Source organism: Cyanistes caeruleus, chromosome 1, assembly GCF_971803275.1.
Source record: "Cyanistes caeruleus chromosome 1, bCyaCae1.hap1.1, whole genome shotgun sequence".
In the NCBI taxonomy this organism is placed as follows: domain Eukaryota; kingdom Metazoa; phylum Chordata; class Aves; order Passeriformes; family Paridae; genus Cyanistes; species Cyanistes caeruleus.
In genome coordinates, this window is record NC_141701.1 from 106,418,045 (window position 1) to 106,434,719 (window position 16,675).

General features: G+C 40.3%; 1 protein-coding gene across 1 annotated transcript in view; it reads right to left on the reverse strand.

Moving 5' to 3' along the window:
- Window positions 1-3,741, reverse strand: part of NPSR1 (neuropeptide S receptor 1) — a 55,764-nt gene extending 52,023 nt beyond the window's left edge. The window contains exon 1 of the mRNA XM_023919418.2: window positions 3,550-3,741. Coding sequence (XP_023775186.1) covers window positions 3,550-3,696 — 147 coding nt within the window. The 5' untranslated portion in view covers window positions 3,697-3,741. The remainder of the gene's footprint in view (window positions 1-3,549) is intronic.
- Between the last annotated feature and the right edge of the window lie 12,934 nt (window positions 3,742-16,675).

The window sequence follows — 16,675 nt, forward strand, 5'->3', positions numbered from 1 at the left end:
AAAAAACAAAACCTTTGTGTCCTGCTGCACAGGTGGGGACTCTACACAGCAGGAAACAAACAGTACTACTTGATGGATTCCCAGCTCTGCTGGGAGGTAGGAAATGAGGGTGGGGACACAGTCCCACTGAGAAAACTCACAGTTGCTATTCTTTTCTCTTTTTGAGCACTCCAACCTTTACTTTCCTTGCATAAAAGCAGGACATCTCCTTTCTCAGCAGAGCTCTTAAAACAGAGATGATCCATACCCAGTCTTTCTGAGATGACCACATGCTCCTACCATTGTGAAAGCTCTGGGCTGTTTAGTATCTGGCAGGAGGAAATCCTTCCTCCAGCCCTGACAAAGCCTCCCAAAGCTTGTGCAAAGTTGGGCCAAAACTATTTTGAGATTCCAGCTTTTCTCCAGACAGATTTCTGATTTTTACCTTGTCAGGCTTGCAGAGTTAAGAAAGTCCTAAAGTAGAGGAAGGTTACAGGTATTTAGATGACTTCTGCTCTTTCAGGACTACTGTATTTGGCAGGTGCTGTTGATGCTTACTTAGAGCCCTTTTACACACGGATTAAGCACATATGGAAGAGATTGTAAAGGGATGTAATGAACTCTCCTCTGGCTTGGGAGGTTGGAGCTGTAATTAATACCAATTTGCACATCTGTTCTGAATTAGGTGCTGAAACTGCCAGCAGAATTCCTCATAGTTTAAGTCAGTAACCTACCTGGATACACCACAGAAAGGCACCCAGGAAGAAAGATGATCTGGGTTTTCAGGGACAATTTGCCACAGCAGCAAGACCTAAATGGCAGTGGGGATGAGGCAGTGCCCTTGCTATGGGAAGCACCAGCTCATCTTGTGTGCTGAGTGGTGCATGGATACACCCAGTGCTGCCCCAAAAGCTGCTACTCTGCATGCCATGAGTCAATCTAATTAGCTCACGTGGCCCCAGATCAGACTCCATTAGCAGAGCTTTGGTGAGCAGCTGGCCCTACTGTAGTAACAACTACCAGAGGAAAATCTGCATTCCTCTAAGTGGAGGAAATGCTCCATTTTTTTGAGCTTAAATAAATCAACAAAATCCCCCCTGGCCTTCCCTCAAAAAAGACAACAAAAACCTGAACTGGTAAAACAGTATCTAACCTGAAACTGTGCAGGGTTTAGTTGTTAAGCAGAGGAATAGACAAAAGTTCAAATTTTTCTGAAAGAGAAGCATCCACAGCTCAGCCTTTAACAGGACATTCTGGCACTGAAATGCTCTAATGCACAGTATTTTACTTTTGTCACATTTCCACCACAGTATAACACAGACACTACCTGGGGTGGGTACTGGCTGTCCTTTTGCAACTTGGGAGGAAAAGAAGACACCAGTGCATGCTCATGTAGTTTGAGCAGCATGTGAGATACCCTGGCAGCTGTCATTGGGTAAAATCATTAAAAGGTCATTAAGACAGATACAGGGTGTCACTCCCTAGCCTCTGTTTATCAGTTTAGATCAGGTTTTCCTATGACTGCTTTGATAAGGTAGGTTACACCTGCACTTTCCCAGCAGAAATAGCTTTTGTGTTCTATCTGCACCCTGGCACACAGGCTCTGGGGTCAGTCTGTCTAGTGACCACTCACCTCCCCTGCCTTCACAGTCAGTCTATACAAACAGCTTATACAGTGCATTTGAAAATCCAAACCCAATTTGTAAGCTACCTTCTGAACACTCTGTTTTTCAAATTCCTTCAGCCTGTTCCAACCTTAAATGGTTTTAGCTGCTTAACTACAGCATTGTAAAGAGGAAGATGATGCTGCTTGGCTTGTTGAAGTTGGCAAGGATACAGCCACAACATGGGCAGAGCTAGTGGAGGACAGCCAGCTGAATCAACAGGTATCAGCAGCACCTTCCACATCTGAGTTTTACAGAGGGCTGAAATTGCTGGCAGGGAGCCCTGTCTTCCCTGCACTGTAGTCATCAGAGCAGGTGCTTCCTCCTTCCTTTCCTACAGCTGCACCAGCTGTCACTCGTCTCTAGAGTCAAAATATTTCCATGCCTATCAACAGCTAGCAATTGATGTGAAATCAGTGAGCCTACTTGCAAAGTTCATGCTACATGTGCCAGAGCCAGGCATCCGGCAGAGACTCAAGTGCAAGTCTAATGAGAAGCCCTCAGCTACAGAATCGTTTCCTTTAGCAATGGATGAACGTGCATGACTATCCTTGGTTTCCTAATTATTGTAATTTACTCAATCTCTCCTATTAGCAAGAATTTTTCTGCCTGGGGACTTTCTAATCATGGAATTAATTGTCACTTTTACCATTATAAAATACTGTTCCCATGACATTGTTCAAATTTACAGCCCGAACTGTGAAAAGAAGACAGGAGATAAAGAGAAAGCCATTAAAATATTTTTCTTGTCCCTAATGATTTTTTTTAAAGAACATTTTAGGAGTCTAATATGGAGAGGGAAAAACAAGGAATAAAAAAACAATTTTCACCCTTGAAATCCTAGGTAGGAAGTACTACTTTAGAAATTATAAGCAGCATGTTAAAAGAGACCCTCATTAATTAAGACTAGCACTATGGATTATCTCTTTTCAGGGCTGGGAACCTGCTGTAATTCCACTGATTCCACTAGGATTATGTCAGTTCACTACCAATTTCACAGATACAAAAATTGATTTTGGATATATCCTCTTCTACCTCACATGTTGTCAAATGACATAAATGCCTGTATCTTTCCAGCTGAAATTGATCTCTCTGGTGCCAAGCTCCAGAAGGAAAAGCAGGGTACTCCCAGTCAGACTTTTAGTGACTTGAACTTGTTCACCACACCATAACAGTAAAGAGACACGTGGCATTCAGAACGCAATTAAGCAGCAGCAACAGGCATAGAAATCTGAAGGAAATACAAACTTCAGAACTTCTCTAATCTTTTTCCTACGTTCACATATTGCTAGGGTGATGCTTAGTTTTGGAGATGACTGAATACACTTCCCATTGAATTCATAAGCATTCACTACTGAATGACTCATCCAATGCATTCTTAACAGCAGATTTCGAGAGACGCTGCAACCCCTGCTCAGCTTACTAACAAACAAACAAACAAACAAATTAGAACCTGTCCCTCATGATTAAAAAAAACCCCAAACAACAAAAACCCCCTCTCACTTGTGTAGGATGTTTGTTACAGCTGGCAAATTGGAAAGAAATCCCTTATGACAAGATGATGCCTCAAAGAAATTACATTTTTAAAAAAATGTGTTAAAAATAATACAAGCTTTTGACTAAAGATGCATGTATAATTACAATACCTCTACAGAAAACCGGTACTGTCCTTTCTTGGAAGAGGACATGTAAAGCTAAGACATGTAAATCTGAAGTCAAATTTCCACAAGTAGTTTGCTTTTCAGTAAGTACCTCACATGCTGTCGGCTGTTTTTGCAGGGGAAAAAACCCACAAATATCTGGGAGGAAAAAGTTCAACCATCTTAGTTGCCTCCCCATATATGCTCTGAAAATGCTCCAAAGCTGCAAGCATTTGAGAAAAGTAATGCACGCCTTAAAGTAATACCTTAAAGGAATAGTAAAAGGATCCCCACTCCTCTTCTGCCACCACTTCTGTCAAAGTCACCGTTTCAGTGAAGGTGACAAGGGTAAGATCCAGGCAGCCGGTGCCTCCCTGGGAGCTGCTGCTGGCTTCTGTGGAGTTGACCTCCATCACTGGATTTTGCTAAAGTTGTCTAGATGCTTGTTTTAGTAAGAGTTAATGCAGCCAGTCTTCTCCCGTAAAAGCGCAGCACAAAACCAGCTTCTCACTGGCTACCAGAGGTGTCGGGCTTCAGTGCAGCTGAGTGATAGAAAAAAAAAAAAAAGACCAAAACAAAGCCAAGCTGGCATTCCTTTGAGCTTTCTTTTGTTACAACTCTGATGACAGCCATACACATGCTCCTTCCAACAGCCAGTAACAAAGTCAGCACACATGGACCCAGCCATGTGCTTTGTCGACTCTGGATTACCTTGCACCTCAAATTGTTAGCTCTGGATTCTGGCACACCTGTAAAAGCATGGAGCTCCTCCCTGCACTAAACCCAGGAGCCTGGGTATTCCACTCAGCAGCATTGCTTACTTACCTTAGCAGAGCTCGCTATGATTTTGATTACTTTTAGTCTTATGGTATATCCATAAACAAGCACCAAAATGCTCTCCCATATTTGCAAAACCCTATTAAGTTTGTAGGCTTAAGGTATCACAATTTCCCTGTCAATATCTACCTGTCTTCCTAAACAGACCTCTCCCTCACTTTTGTTGGAGTGTGCAGCACACCAAGGAAGGCAGTGCTTTCTTTGTCGTATGGAAAGCCTGTCTGGAAAGGCACAGCTCCCTGATAATTGGAGGTTCAAGACTCTACAGAACAAGGTAATCAATTATCTCTCTCTTCACAGATTTTCTGGGCACTGATCTCCCTTTGTTTAAGCAGATGTTTTTACCCATCTCCAGCAGTGTCACCCCAGCTCTACACCAAGGTGACAGATGAGAGTTCACTCCCTCTCCCTGACCAGAGCTCAAAATCACTGGTAAATAAAGCCCTTGCTCAGCTTTGTGAAGATGCTCTGCCTCAATGACAGTGCCATCCTAACTTGATGAGTTTCACACCCCACCAATTCAGTCTCTCCTTACCTGCTCATGACAAAGCCCAGTCCTTGTTTATGCAGGCACACATGGATGGCCATGGGTGAGCTCAGGAGACTTTAAACTCCTCTCTCTTGCTAGCACAGCACACCTTCTCCCCACGTCCTGGAGCAGGGGGCTCCATAACATGCCCACATCGTCCATGTTCCTGATCTTCTTGGGACTGTGCCCATCCCTGCCTACATCAGCAGCAAGAGAGGGGTCACTAAAGGGCCCTCCAGCTCCTAGGGCCTGTATTAGCAGGATAAATTCAGGGAAATTTAGGGACATTCATGTCCAAATTTTGACTGAACCCTACCAACTTAGGACATGCCTGAATCTAAGGCTTTGGACCAGGCTGTTCTAGAGACTGCAGAAACCTCTGAGTGTCTGAGCAATATTCAGACTCTCCAGAAGATGCTGGAGTCATCAGAGTCATTCAGCAGAGCCATTTAGAGGAGGGAATCCGTCTAGACCAATACAGATAATCAGTACCAGTCATGAAGCAATCAGCTCTGAATAATATGCACCAGTGATCAATATTTAACAGTGACAAATGATACATGGGTTGAAACATGAAACAGATAAAAAAGAAGTATTATAAAGAAAATAAGATAAGAAGAAATATTATAGAATCACAATATTTTGCTGAAAACCACGGGGGAAATGCTCATATACATATTATATAAAAGAGAGGAGAAATATTTTTGCATTTTTTCTGACTGATTGTACAGGTCAACTTTGAAACTCTGCTAACAAGTATTTAGGTAGCATCCAAGCTTCTTGAACACATTTTACCATTTTTTTTCCCTCTTCTTCCTTCTTTGTATCTTTCTTTCTTATATTTACAGAATTCTCTTAGCTAGAGTTAAAATTTATTACACTGAACTTTTGGGTTTGCTGGGTTTTTTGCACTTCCATTCCTACAGAGCTGTAAAGCTCAAGCATATTACAGGCACAAAGAGGCTTTTCAGTATCTGCACCACACACTGACTCTCTCTAAGTAGCGCTTATGGTGTTGTAAAAGGTTATACCATACCCTGCTCTGGCACTCTCCGGACTGCACAGGGCTAATTCAGGTTTTCCATCACTATTAGCTTTTCTGCCAGTGAGTATTTCTCAGTTACTGAGAATTTTTTTTGAGGGCTGGTTTTATCAAAATGCTGTTTAGCCACAGAATTTGAAGCTGTGGGCTGTGGTACCACTCCTAGAATTAAGCTAATTGTCTAGAATAAAATACTTTGTTCTTAAATCACTACAAGTCATTAAAACTCTTTGAAATCAGGTGTTCAGAATTTTTTCCCCACCCCACTCTTCAGGGTGAGATTGAGCAAATTCTGAAATGAATGGCAAAGTAAAACACTTTTATGATTGAATCTCAAAAGCTTGCAAAAGGCAAGATCAAATCCTAGGAACTCCTCTGTGCTGAAGGAATAGCTGATTGATACTTTGTTTTTTTCCTCAGTTGGGACCTTGAAAAGTCTCTGAGAATTTTCAATGTTTTAAGAGATTGAGACAGTTTTACAGGGAGAGAAATTCAGTCTTCTCTCTGCTTTAATATAAGATGCCATCCAATTATCATTGTAAGACAGTTTTTTATCTAATATATAATAAAATATGCTTCTTCCTTCTTAACCTTAAGCTACTATAGTAGCTTTCTTTTTTCAAAGTCACTGTACTGTTGCACTGCACCACAGCATGTTTCATAAATTGGAAAGATATTGAAAAAATCCATAAGAATAAGAATGGATTATTTGAAAGAAGAATAGAGAACTTGCTTTAGAAGCTTCTTCATTTGCCATTCCTTTCATCTCAGTCTCAGAAGTGACACACTTTTGGTTTTCTTAAATAAAACCTTCAACCAAAGGACCAGAAAACCTAAGAGCATAAATGGTTCCACTGAAAGGTGAAGAGAGTATTCTGTGGTTGCTGTGTGCAACAAAACTGATATCCTCCATGTGCAGAAACACGGGGGCAGATGTGCAATGCCCTATCTTTTATCTCCCCATAGAGGCATGGCATTCCTGACTGGAAAAAGGAGAACCCTGTGCCACTGCAGAAAGTGAAACCAGGAGATTGATGTGATGTGATGTGGTGTGGTAGATGTAGGTAGGTAACTCTGGAAAAGGAAAGGTTAAAAAAAAGGAAAAACAAGAAGCAATGAATCAAAGTTTTTAAAGATCAGGTACAAATTAATGATTTTGATTATTTTAGACTGAAATTCCTCCCGAAAAAACCTCTGGTCTTTCCTGCCTAACAGCTGTGAAATGCAATAGGTGGAGATTGGCTGTTTTGTACACCACACTGTGGATGCTCCATGGCCAGCAGAGGTGCCATCACAGGAGATGTTACACTCCAAAACTCAGCAGCAGTAGGAGGAGGGACTACGCAGGAACATCTCTTCCTCCTATGCTATCCATTTCTGTACCTTGTCTTCCCTGGCAGAAACTGTTCTGTGGCAGTATTTCTGTGCATGATGTTGATAACTTGCCAAAAGTCAGCCAGTGTAAATATTCTAATGAATCCAATTGTTAAAAAGATTAAGCACATCTGAAATGAGCAGAAAAAAGCTCTGCTCAAGTGTATGTTATTTTTTACTGAGACTTTATGGTAGATTTCTTTTTGTTGTATTTAGGCATCATTCAGAGTAAAATTGAAAAAATATTTGGTTTTTTGCTCTTTGGAGCTTTGACACCCTGGAGTAGTTAGGCATAATCATATTAAATGCAAAGAACAAATAATGGTATCAGACTGTAGGAAGAAAGAGAATATTTTTTACTCCTAAAAGAGCAGCAAGTTAATTGCTTTTCTTTAAAAAAAACCCATGCTTATCCAAATCTTTATATGCCAGCTTTGGAAGAGAAAGCTTAGCCTGCTCTTCCTGATGCACAGCTCTTCTCCCCAGCAGCTGAACATTTGGGGCAATTCAGAAGGACTCAGCTGTTGGCTCTGGCAGCGTAGCACACTTTACAACTGTGTGCCCTCATCCCTGCTGCACAGGAGAGCAGAACTGACAAATTAGTGACAAAATGCCTGTTGTCTGTCAGAAACTCATTCTCCTTTGACTTAACAAGCTGCTTAGCATGCCCATTGGTTCCCTTGGGCTCCCTGCCTCCAGAGGGATGCAGACCTGGGCATCACGGGTAGGCAATACCCAAACAGGCTGGATTGATTTTCTCAAATCTGGAATCAAAAATGTCTTCATGTGGTGCCAGTGCCTGGGATGTGGCTGGGAAGGGATGCCTGTGTTTCTGGACTCTTGTAGGTCACTGCAGTGTGTGAAACAGAGGGCTTCATATGTGCCTCACTTAGGATGCAAGTAATCTGCCATACATTTGCACTCACATTTATACAATTTTTGAGCCTTTCCAGGTGGAGATGACATAAAACATCTAAATCTTCAAGACTTCGAAATAGCGTCTTTTATAAAATCATTTTATATAAAATGATCTTCTATAGGCTAAATACACAGCTATTGGGTTTTCTTGACAGAAACCCCTAACATCTATCCTCCACCCTCCCAAAAGAAGTGGCTGTAACTAGGATTCAAAAATTCGGGAGTCAAAGTGAGATTTCAGAAGCTGGTTTTAACCTCCTCCCAGGCTTTTAATTTCAGGATCTGCATCCCAAAGTAGCACCTGGCAGCAGCATGTTGACACTGCCAAACTTAGCCATTCCCAGGATGCTCTTGGTGAGGTGTGAATTTCAGCTACACTCTGCAGAGACTCCGGGGTTGTGACTCTGTCCCATCTGTGCCACATGGATCACCTTGGGCCACAGGGCCAGCTAACAGCACACAGCACTCACTGCATATCCAAATTTCTTGGTTCTGGAGTTAGGGGCTAGCAACTACAGCAGAAAAACCCTTCTTTTTGATGGAAAAATTTGAATTTGATTTTCATCTAGAATCTGAATAAACTTAATTTTTATATAAAAAGCATATAAAAGAATGAGATAACTGTTTTCTGCTGGGTTCTAAGATGATCTCTGACCTGTCAAGTCTCCATCCAGCTTTGAATCAGATCCCCAAACTGACGGCAAGTTGAATTTTCCTCTTAATGTCAGTTTTGAATCAGAACTTTTGCAAACACTTAGATTTTACCCATAATAAAACACTAGAGTTATAAAAATCACAGAACATTTTTATAATAAATAATAAAGTGTGAGTTGGTTGTTTCTCTTTCTTGTATAATTAAAACGGTTTTTTTTAAAGAGGAGATTTTTCCTCATCTTTATTACTGTTTGTGGTCTCTTTCCAAATTGGTTCATTTTTCAAAAGGGATACACAGCCATTTCTCATTTCTTGTTAAGAAACTTTTGCAGAAGAATGAGGAATCCTTAAGGGATTATCCTTGAAAAGAAGCAAGCAGATAAGGAAAACACGGAAAGGAATGCCATTAAATATGAATATTGTGTTAGTGGAACTGTCAGACACCCTGAGATTTCAAATCCCTTCACTCTGTTCCCCTCAATATTACCATCAAGGAAATAATATATTTTGCAAGGGCCTGATTCTCCATTCATTTAAAATGTCGCAGAGCAGAATTTCTTCCTGTTCTGTGACTAGAATGGCAAGTAGCTTCCATGAGAAAGGAGCCAAGCCCCGTGAACTGAAACAGATGCCTGATGAATGTGCACTCCTATAAAATATTGAGGCAGTCAACATAGTCACTTGGAATGTTCTAACTTTTAAGGAGCTGAGCAGGTGGCCGAAATGTATGGCATCCATCAGGTGCTGGCATGTAGTTGTGTGTACAGATGCCAGTGAGTAGGTAGAATAAATTCACAGCTCACATCACCACCGGAAAGATTTTTCCTTCAAAATCTTCCACTTCCAATTGCCAAGGTACTGTCTGCTCTTCTCAGGGGGTTGCAGCTGGAAAGGGGAAAAAAAGCACAGAAATCAAGGCGAGCTGCCAAAAGGGAAAGGTGTTTTCAGGTGAGCCCTGGCCAGCTCCCAGCAGAGCTGGCAGGAATGCAGCCAGCCTGGCTGAGTGCATCGCCCAGCACACCGTATGCTCATTAACAAGGCAACTGCAGGGAACAAAACACCAACCTTATGCTTGCCCTGCCCCGATCCTCCCACTGCTTAAGGTCCCACTTAACTACAATGAGCACCAATGTACCTAGAGAGGGGGGCCAAGAGGCTGTGCAGATGCAGGTAGTAGGTCCCATTTTGTCTACAGCTGGCATGAGGAGCTTCTTGTAAAACCTCCTGAGCCACAAGCCAGAGCCCCAGTGGTCCAGAGCTCTGTTTTCCGCACTACTGGAAGGTCACTGGAGGAAAATTGGGTTTGGGATTTCCACAAGCCAACTTCTTAGCCACTACTGAGACATAATTCATTTAACATATACAAAGAGGAATCTTTTTCAGTTCTGTTTTCACATTGCTGCTTAGAAGCAGTTTGCTTTCCTTTTCCCATGTTTAATTGAACCAAAACCAATTTAACAGGCTGCTGGACAAGACGATCGTTGTAGGACCCTTCCAGCTGAAAACAGTCTAGTCTCTTCTATACCACCTCCTAACTCATCTTAATCTACAGAGCACGGATAACCACATCGTATCTGCTTTGGGAGAAAAGTACTCCTCTCCTTCCTCTCCTTACCTTTCTGTCTGCTACTTCTGGTGAGTGCTCACAAGAGGTCATTTCCATTATTCCCATTCAAGCCTGCATTGATATAGGAATTACTTCCCTGATAGATTTCAGACAATACCTGGATCTGATAAACTATCTTCTTCTGCAGGGGGTGATCCTGGTGACTCAGGCTTGGAGTTCAGGGAAGATAGTAAGCACCTTGCTCTTCTGTACATTCCATTCTGACCAAGAGATCCCCTCCCTCATTAGGAAGGGCTTTGGAAAGTGAACATGTGACAGAAACTCAGGCCCTTCTGGATGTCATTCCTCTTTCACCTGGATGCTCCTGCCTGCATAGCTATCCCCAGATCTGGGCACGCAGAGCAGTTGCAGCACTCAGAAGGTCTGTCAGAAATTCAACTGGAATTTTTGACAGACCCTCTATATGTAGGGACCTGATTCTCTGTTTAAAGAGACCACACCAGTGGTCCTCAAGTGCCAAATTGGAGCCAGTGAAATCAGCAGTGAGCTAAAACTGTGCTGAGCCTCGTTGCAAAGAAGGGGTAGGTAAGCCCACACAAAAAATGAGCTGTTCAGAGCAAGCAAGTTTTGCCATCAATTTCTGTTGGGCAGAAGGTTTTAAAAAAACACAGTTCTAGGTGAAGTTTAAAGTAAAGTTCAAAACATAGCAAAAAGATGGTAATTAATACATAAGAACATGTTTTTAGACACTGCCATCTTTAATCTCTGATCAAATAGTACTACAGATGCTACAGAGATAGAAGAGGGCAACAAAGGGAATTAGTCTAATCCATCAACACTAAAAGCTTGGGAAAAGGCCAGCACAAACCACCACAAACCTACCCATCATGTAGGTCAAAAAATGTGCCCATAGAGAGGTTGTGGGAAGAAAAGAAACTGTGGGAAGAAAAAAATTCAAATGCCTGCATCCCTGTTCTCCTTTCTATGGCAGAAGTTGTACCTGAAGTAATGAATACACTCTGTCTTGTGGCGATGAGCAGCCGAGTGGAATTACAGATTTACAACAGAGGTAGAAAGCCATTAGATGAATTGCAGGACCTTTTATTACCAATTGCAATTTCATGGCAGAGTTATTATTTATTAAATATAGAAGCAGCCAGTTGAATTCTAACTGCTCTTTGGTTTAATTCCTGTTATAAAAAGACTGAAGAAATTACACAGAACAGACTAAAAGTGCTCTGCAGTAGCAGGCTTCTTTCTCACTGCCTTCACATGGATACATACACACACAGAGAGAGAGAGAGAGAGAGAGAGAGAGAGAAATAAAAAATGCCATTGTATGGAAGGGGAACAAGTTACACCCAATTTCCCTTTAAAAAAGCCTAAGGTAGAGTAAAATAAATGTACTGTACTGCTACCAGTACTGTACCTGGTGAGCAGTTTGGACAATGTAGGACCATCTAGTACTGAATATGAGTTTTTTACCATCTCCAGAAAAAGATACACTTTACCCACTGCTCTCCCATTCAGAACCACTGTGCAGACAGAAGAGAAACCTGTGAAATGACATGATACAGGTCAGAACTAGTAAGTGGATGGGGAGAAGAGGACAATATTGACCATAATTTCATCCCAGGTCATTTCCATCGAGAGAGATTATGTATATTTTGAGGCAGAAAAAGGGATGACCAATTCAAACCCTAGAAGCTTTGTGCCAGCACTTACTTTGAATTCACTGAACTGCAGAACAGTGAAAAGGAAGAGGAACCAAAGAGAACCACTGAAGAAACTGTCTCAGCATGGCTTAAATCTCAAGGCTTTGTTCATGCTTATCAGCCACTGCACATTGGCACGAGCAGGGTGTTTAATAACTTACGTTGGCCAGAACACCAAATGCCATAAAAAAAAATTCTTTTACTAATAATTTTTTCTTTAATGTTCAGCAAATAATAAAAAGACTCAGCAGGAGAAAAAAAATTACAAAATTCCTATAAAATATATTTTGTATATAAAAATACACAAAATAGCTTCTGCACACCAGCTATTTTTAGACTATAATGTAGATTAGTCTGGCATGATATAAACCTTCATTTCCAAAACAACATAGTCTTTTGCTAATATATTTTTCAGGCATACTTCTTTGGATATTATCTGATATTCTTTAGCAGTACATTGATGTTCCTGATCACACTATGAAATATATTTTCATTAAAAATGTGGAAATGAGCTGCTATCATTTCCATTTCTGCACAAATAAAACCATTCAATTATGGTTCCAATCCAATGAAGAAGTGAAGCAGGACTGCCTCACATGCTGACTTGAACGCAGAAAGCACAGCTAAAAGAAACTGTCTAAAGAAAAATACAAAATTTAGCAACCAGTTTAAGGTTGTGGATTCAATCGATGTAAGTGGTCATGTTAGCAATGACCAATCAGGCAGCAAATTCTAACTGGGCAAATAAATTCAATCCAGCATTTTTATGTCCCCACATTTTGAGACTGTTGTGTCTCTTAGATCATCTGCATTTCAATAAGGTGACAATAATGTGGATACGTTATGCTGATGATTCTTTGCTCACCATTGTAAATGTGAGTATTATGATATAAATGCACAGAGAAATGTGAGCTAGGGTGTAGTTTTTGGAGTGGGTATGATTACCCTTCACAGTGGCCTTGCACACAGGCAGCCCTCACCAGCTAGCTGAGGACAGCTGCTCTATGTGCAATCAGTTGAGGACTAGCAGCACCAGACCTTCATGCAAATAAATGGGCTGAGCCCATTTTCGTTTAATTTTCATCTCATAGGTTGTGCCCAAGCATGTGAGCAGCTGATGTGGCTTGCTGCATTTGGGAGGCAAGCTGTAGGTTCTTTTCACGTTAGTAATGATATGTATATATGTATAAGCAGAGATGATTTACTGTCTATACAAATAAAACCACATCTCCTTTAGTTAGCTGAGAAATTCCCAGCGCTTGTCCAAACATACCTCTGAAACAGGTAATATTGTTCTTGCAATAAAGCAATAGAGGATAAAATAATAAGTATCATCTAGGAAGCAGGAGTGTGAGAAGTTTCGAGTGCATAACAGTGGTGTGGGCGGAATATATGAAATAGCAAATACAATACCTAATTTGCTGGAGTCATTAGAAGCAAACCAGAAATCAGTGTGGGAGACATTCGTTGCGCCTGCTGCTCAGAACCAAATTTTCAGAACTTTTAAAAAGACCAAAATTGTTGAAGGAGTCCTTAGGTTTTATCTTTGTAACAGAAAGAAAATTGGAAGGGAAAAAAAATTATTGTTATGCATCCACATGTATCAAGCCAGTGAGAGATTAAATGAAGGAAAAGGAAAATGTCTCTACACTCGAAGCGTTCAAAGCTTTGTAGCACAATTTGCTTCAGGAGAAAATAATGTTTTCTGTGGTTATGAACATGCAAAAAGATTCCAGACTTTATATGAACTGCTGCTCGGGGATTAGATGAGGATTTAATATCTTTCTCAGAGAAAGGATTAATTAAAATCTGTCTTCTTTGGGAAGGTGATGAGCAAAATAATTTCATATGCATATAGAGCTTTTGAATTTTTTCTCTACAGAAACGAAATGTATTTGATGACTTTTCATTTCATATCTTTTTCTTCAAAAAAAGGAATAACTTTATATTTTTATTCATAGGACTTGCTGAAGGGATTTTAATGTGCTTTCAAAATGTCAAAAAAAATTGAATCATGGGAGTCTCCTTTAGAAAACTTAGAAAATGTAGTGTTAGGAGCTGAGGAAATACTGCTTAAACGTCACTGAGAATCTGTCCTTTTGCTACATATTTTACAATGCTCAACAGTGAAATTGGTTAGGAAGTCTACTGGCTAGTGATAGACCTAATCACATTTTAAATTTCATGGTCATATTGTGATAAATTTTACCTCTCTTTCCACAAAAGGCCTTGATTGTCGTCAAAAAGCTGAAGCATGCACACACACACAATTGTGTTTTGTTTATTTGCAGACCTTAGCATGTGGTGTTTAAGAGAACTTGGATGAAAATCCAAATAAGCTGGCCCTGCCTCAGGGTGTGAGATGTGGAAATGTCTTTCCCACCTTGTGAAAGGAATGACACAAATTGGAGCATCTCATAGGATACCTGCTGGTGGCTGGCCCCCTCTATTCTCTTTCTCTCTATAATGCAGCAATTCATGACAGTTGCAGTGAAAAAAAAATTAAAATCTTCCATTATTTGTTTCATGATAGTAATGCCAGTAGACATGTCTGAATTCCCTCCAGCACTGATATGAAAGAAATAGGTATTTTACTGAACAAATGTAATTTTAAAAAATGCTAAAAATATTCATTTTGAGCCCTCAAGACTAAAAAAGCTATGATTCTTAACTTTCTTGTCAAAACTAACCTTCCCTTTTATGAGGAGGTTGACACCAGCAATCCTTTAGCTGTACCATTTTAAAAAATGAAATATCTGGCAAATTTACATAAATTTATACATACATATGTGTATATACATATACATGTGTCTATATATAAGTATAATTAGTTGAACTTTAAATTACACAGGCTAAATTTCAGAGTTTTTAAATTACTCAGAGATAGATTTCCTGCACTGAAACTTATTGACACACAATGAATGGATAGTTAGTTTTAGAATAAAAAAGAAAGAAGACAAGAAACCCAAACAAAACCAAACAAATAAAAAAAACCCACCACAAAATAAAGCAAATAAAAACCCCAAACACACAAAAATCTATGTAATAGGTGCATAACCCATACCAGAAGTGTAGGAAAGTAAGAAGCAATTAGTGATAGACTGAAAGATCTAAAGAAGCAAACAAAAATAAAGGCTCTATTGGAGAACTTTACACACTTTCTCGTGCAGCTTCTGTCCTTAAAAGCTTGGGACCTCAATGGGGTTTTTTTTGTCTTTCATCTGTCTCATTTCTTCAGTCCCAACAAGTACAAAGTCAAAGGCAAAGGTTTGTCAGCTTCTACTGCCCTGTTTGATGAGCATCAGTGTCCCTTGCTCAGGTGGGCAAGGTTTCTGCCCTGCAGCACAGCACAGGTAAGGCCAGCAAAAGCAGGTGATGCTCCTCCTGATGAGCACACTCGAGTAATTATCAAATAGTATAGCAGGGAACAGCGTCTCTTGGATGGAGCAGAGAACAGAATTGGAGGATCTGGTCTACTCATTTAAACATGGCTCAACCTCAAGGAATGTTTGCCTGAACTTTATAAGACAAGTATAGTCCCTATGTTTATCATAGATTCTAGGAGCTCAAGAAAGGATTGATGGCCTGCAATTTTACAGTCACTGCATGGTCTTGTAAGAGGAACATGGATTAACTCTCCTAGCATTAAATATTTAATGTGATAAAATATTTTCTTAAGGGTATGGAGGTATGACTTGGTCCTGCATTTTAATTATGCTTAAAAAAGTCCTGCTGACATCTAATTTGTTCTGTTCAAATCCCAACATGCTCCAAAGATAAATCTCTTCTGTTTGAAGAAGGTTGAGAGAGTCAAAGGAGAAGATCAAATAATTAGGCATAGGTGAATTTAAAATCACTGTTCCATACTGTAAAATAGATTAGACTTCAAAGACAGAACAGTAAGTTATACTAATGTATAATATATATGTACAATTTCTCATTCCGTTTTTGAAATTGAAAAAAAAAATAAAAAATATATGTTTTCTTAATTCATCCCAGACTCTCTAGATACCCGATACTAGATCAGCAATTACATTAAATAATTTATAGTGAAGTCTTTGTGGTACCTGTCCAAAATTAACCTGAGCTTGCACCACATCATAGCATAATCATAGCTCTGTCTAGCTGAGACATTTCACCTTCTGTACCTTTTTTCCTACACTACATTTTGGAACTGTGCTAATGAACTATGAGGACAGGAGGTCTGAGCTCACTTGCAGCGAAATAAAAATAGAAAATTTGAACTGTGTTTCTTTAGGTCAGGTAACAGGTTTTTTAGTTTAATTACAACTAGATGAAGCTATAATTGTCTCAAAACTTGTAAAATGAAGACAATTAAATATTCCACAGGGAAAGTGCTGAAGTTGAAATTTCTCTGACCTTTTAGTTTAGCTGAAAATCTTTGCCAAGTTGAACACTGCTTGTAAAAGCAAAAACACCATTAGGATTTTATCGCATTGGCCACTCACGGGCTCTTGGTGGATTGCCTGCAGATGAACCCAGATCTTACCTGTGTGTCACCACTTAGGAGCAGCGCCCTTCAGTTCAGGTCAGAGACAGAATATTTTTCCTCCTCTCCCCTGTTGCTGGTATCAATCAAGCTGGTGGGTAAGAAGAGCTGGATAGCTGGATAGAGAGGATAGAGAGGGAGCATCCTCCTGCCTTTCTCACCTGGGCTCAGCCCCTTTGCCCACAGCATTAAACAGCTCACCTCCAGTCCTGGGTGTCCCCCAGCAGGCTCAGGTTTCCCACCTTA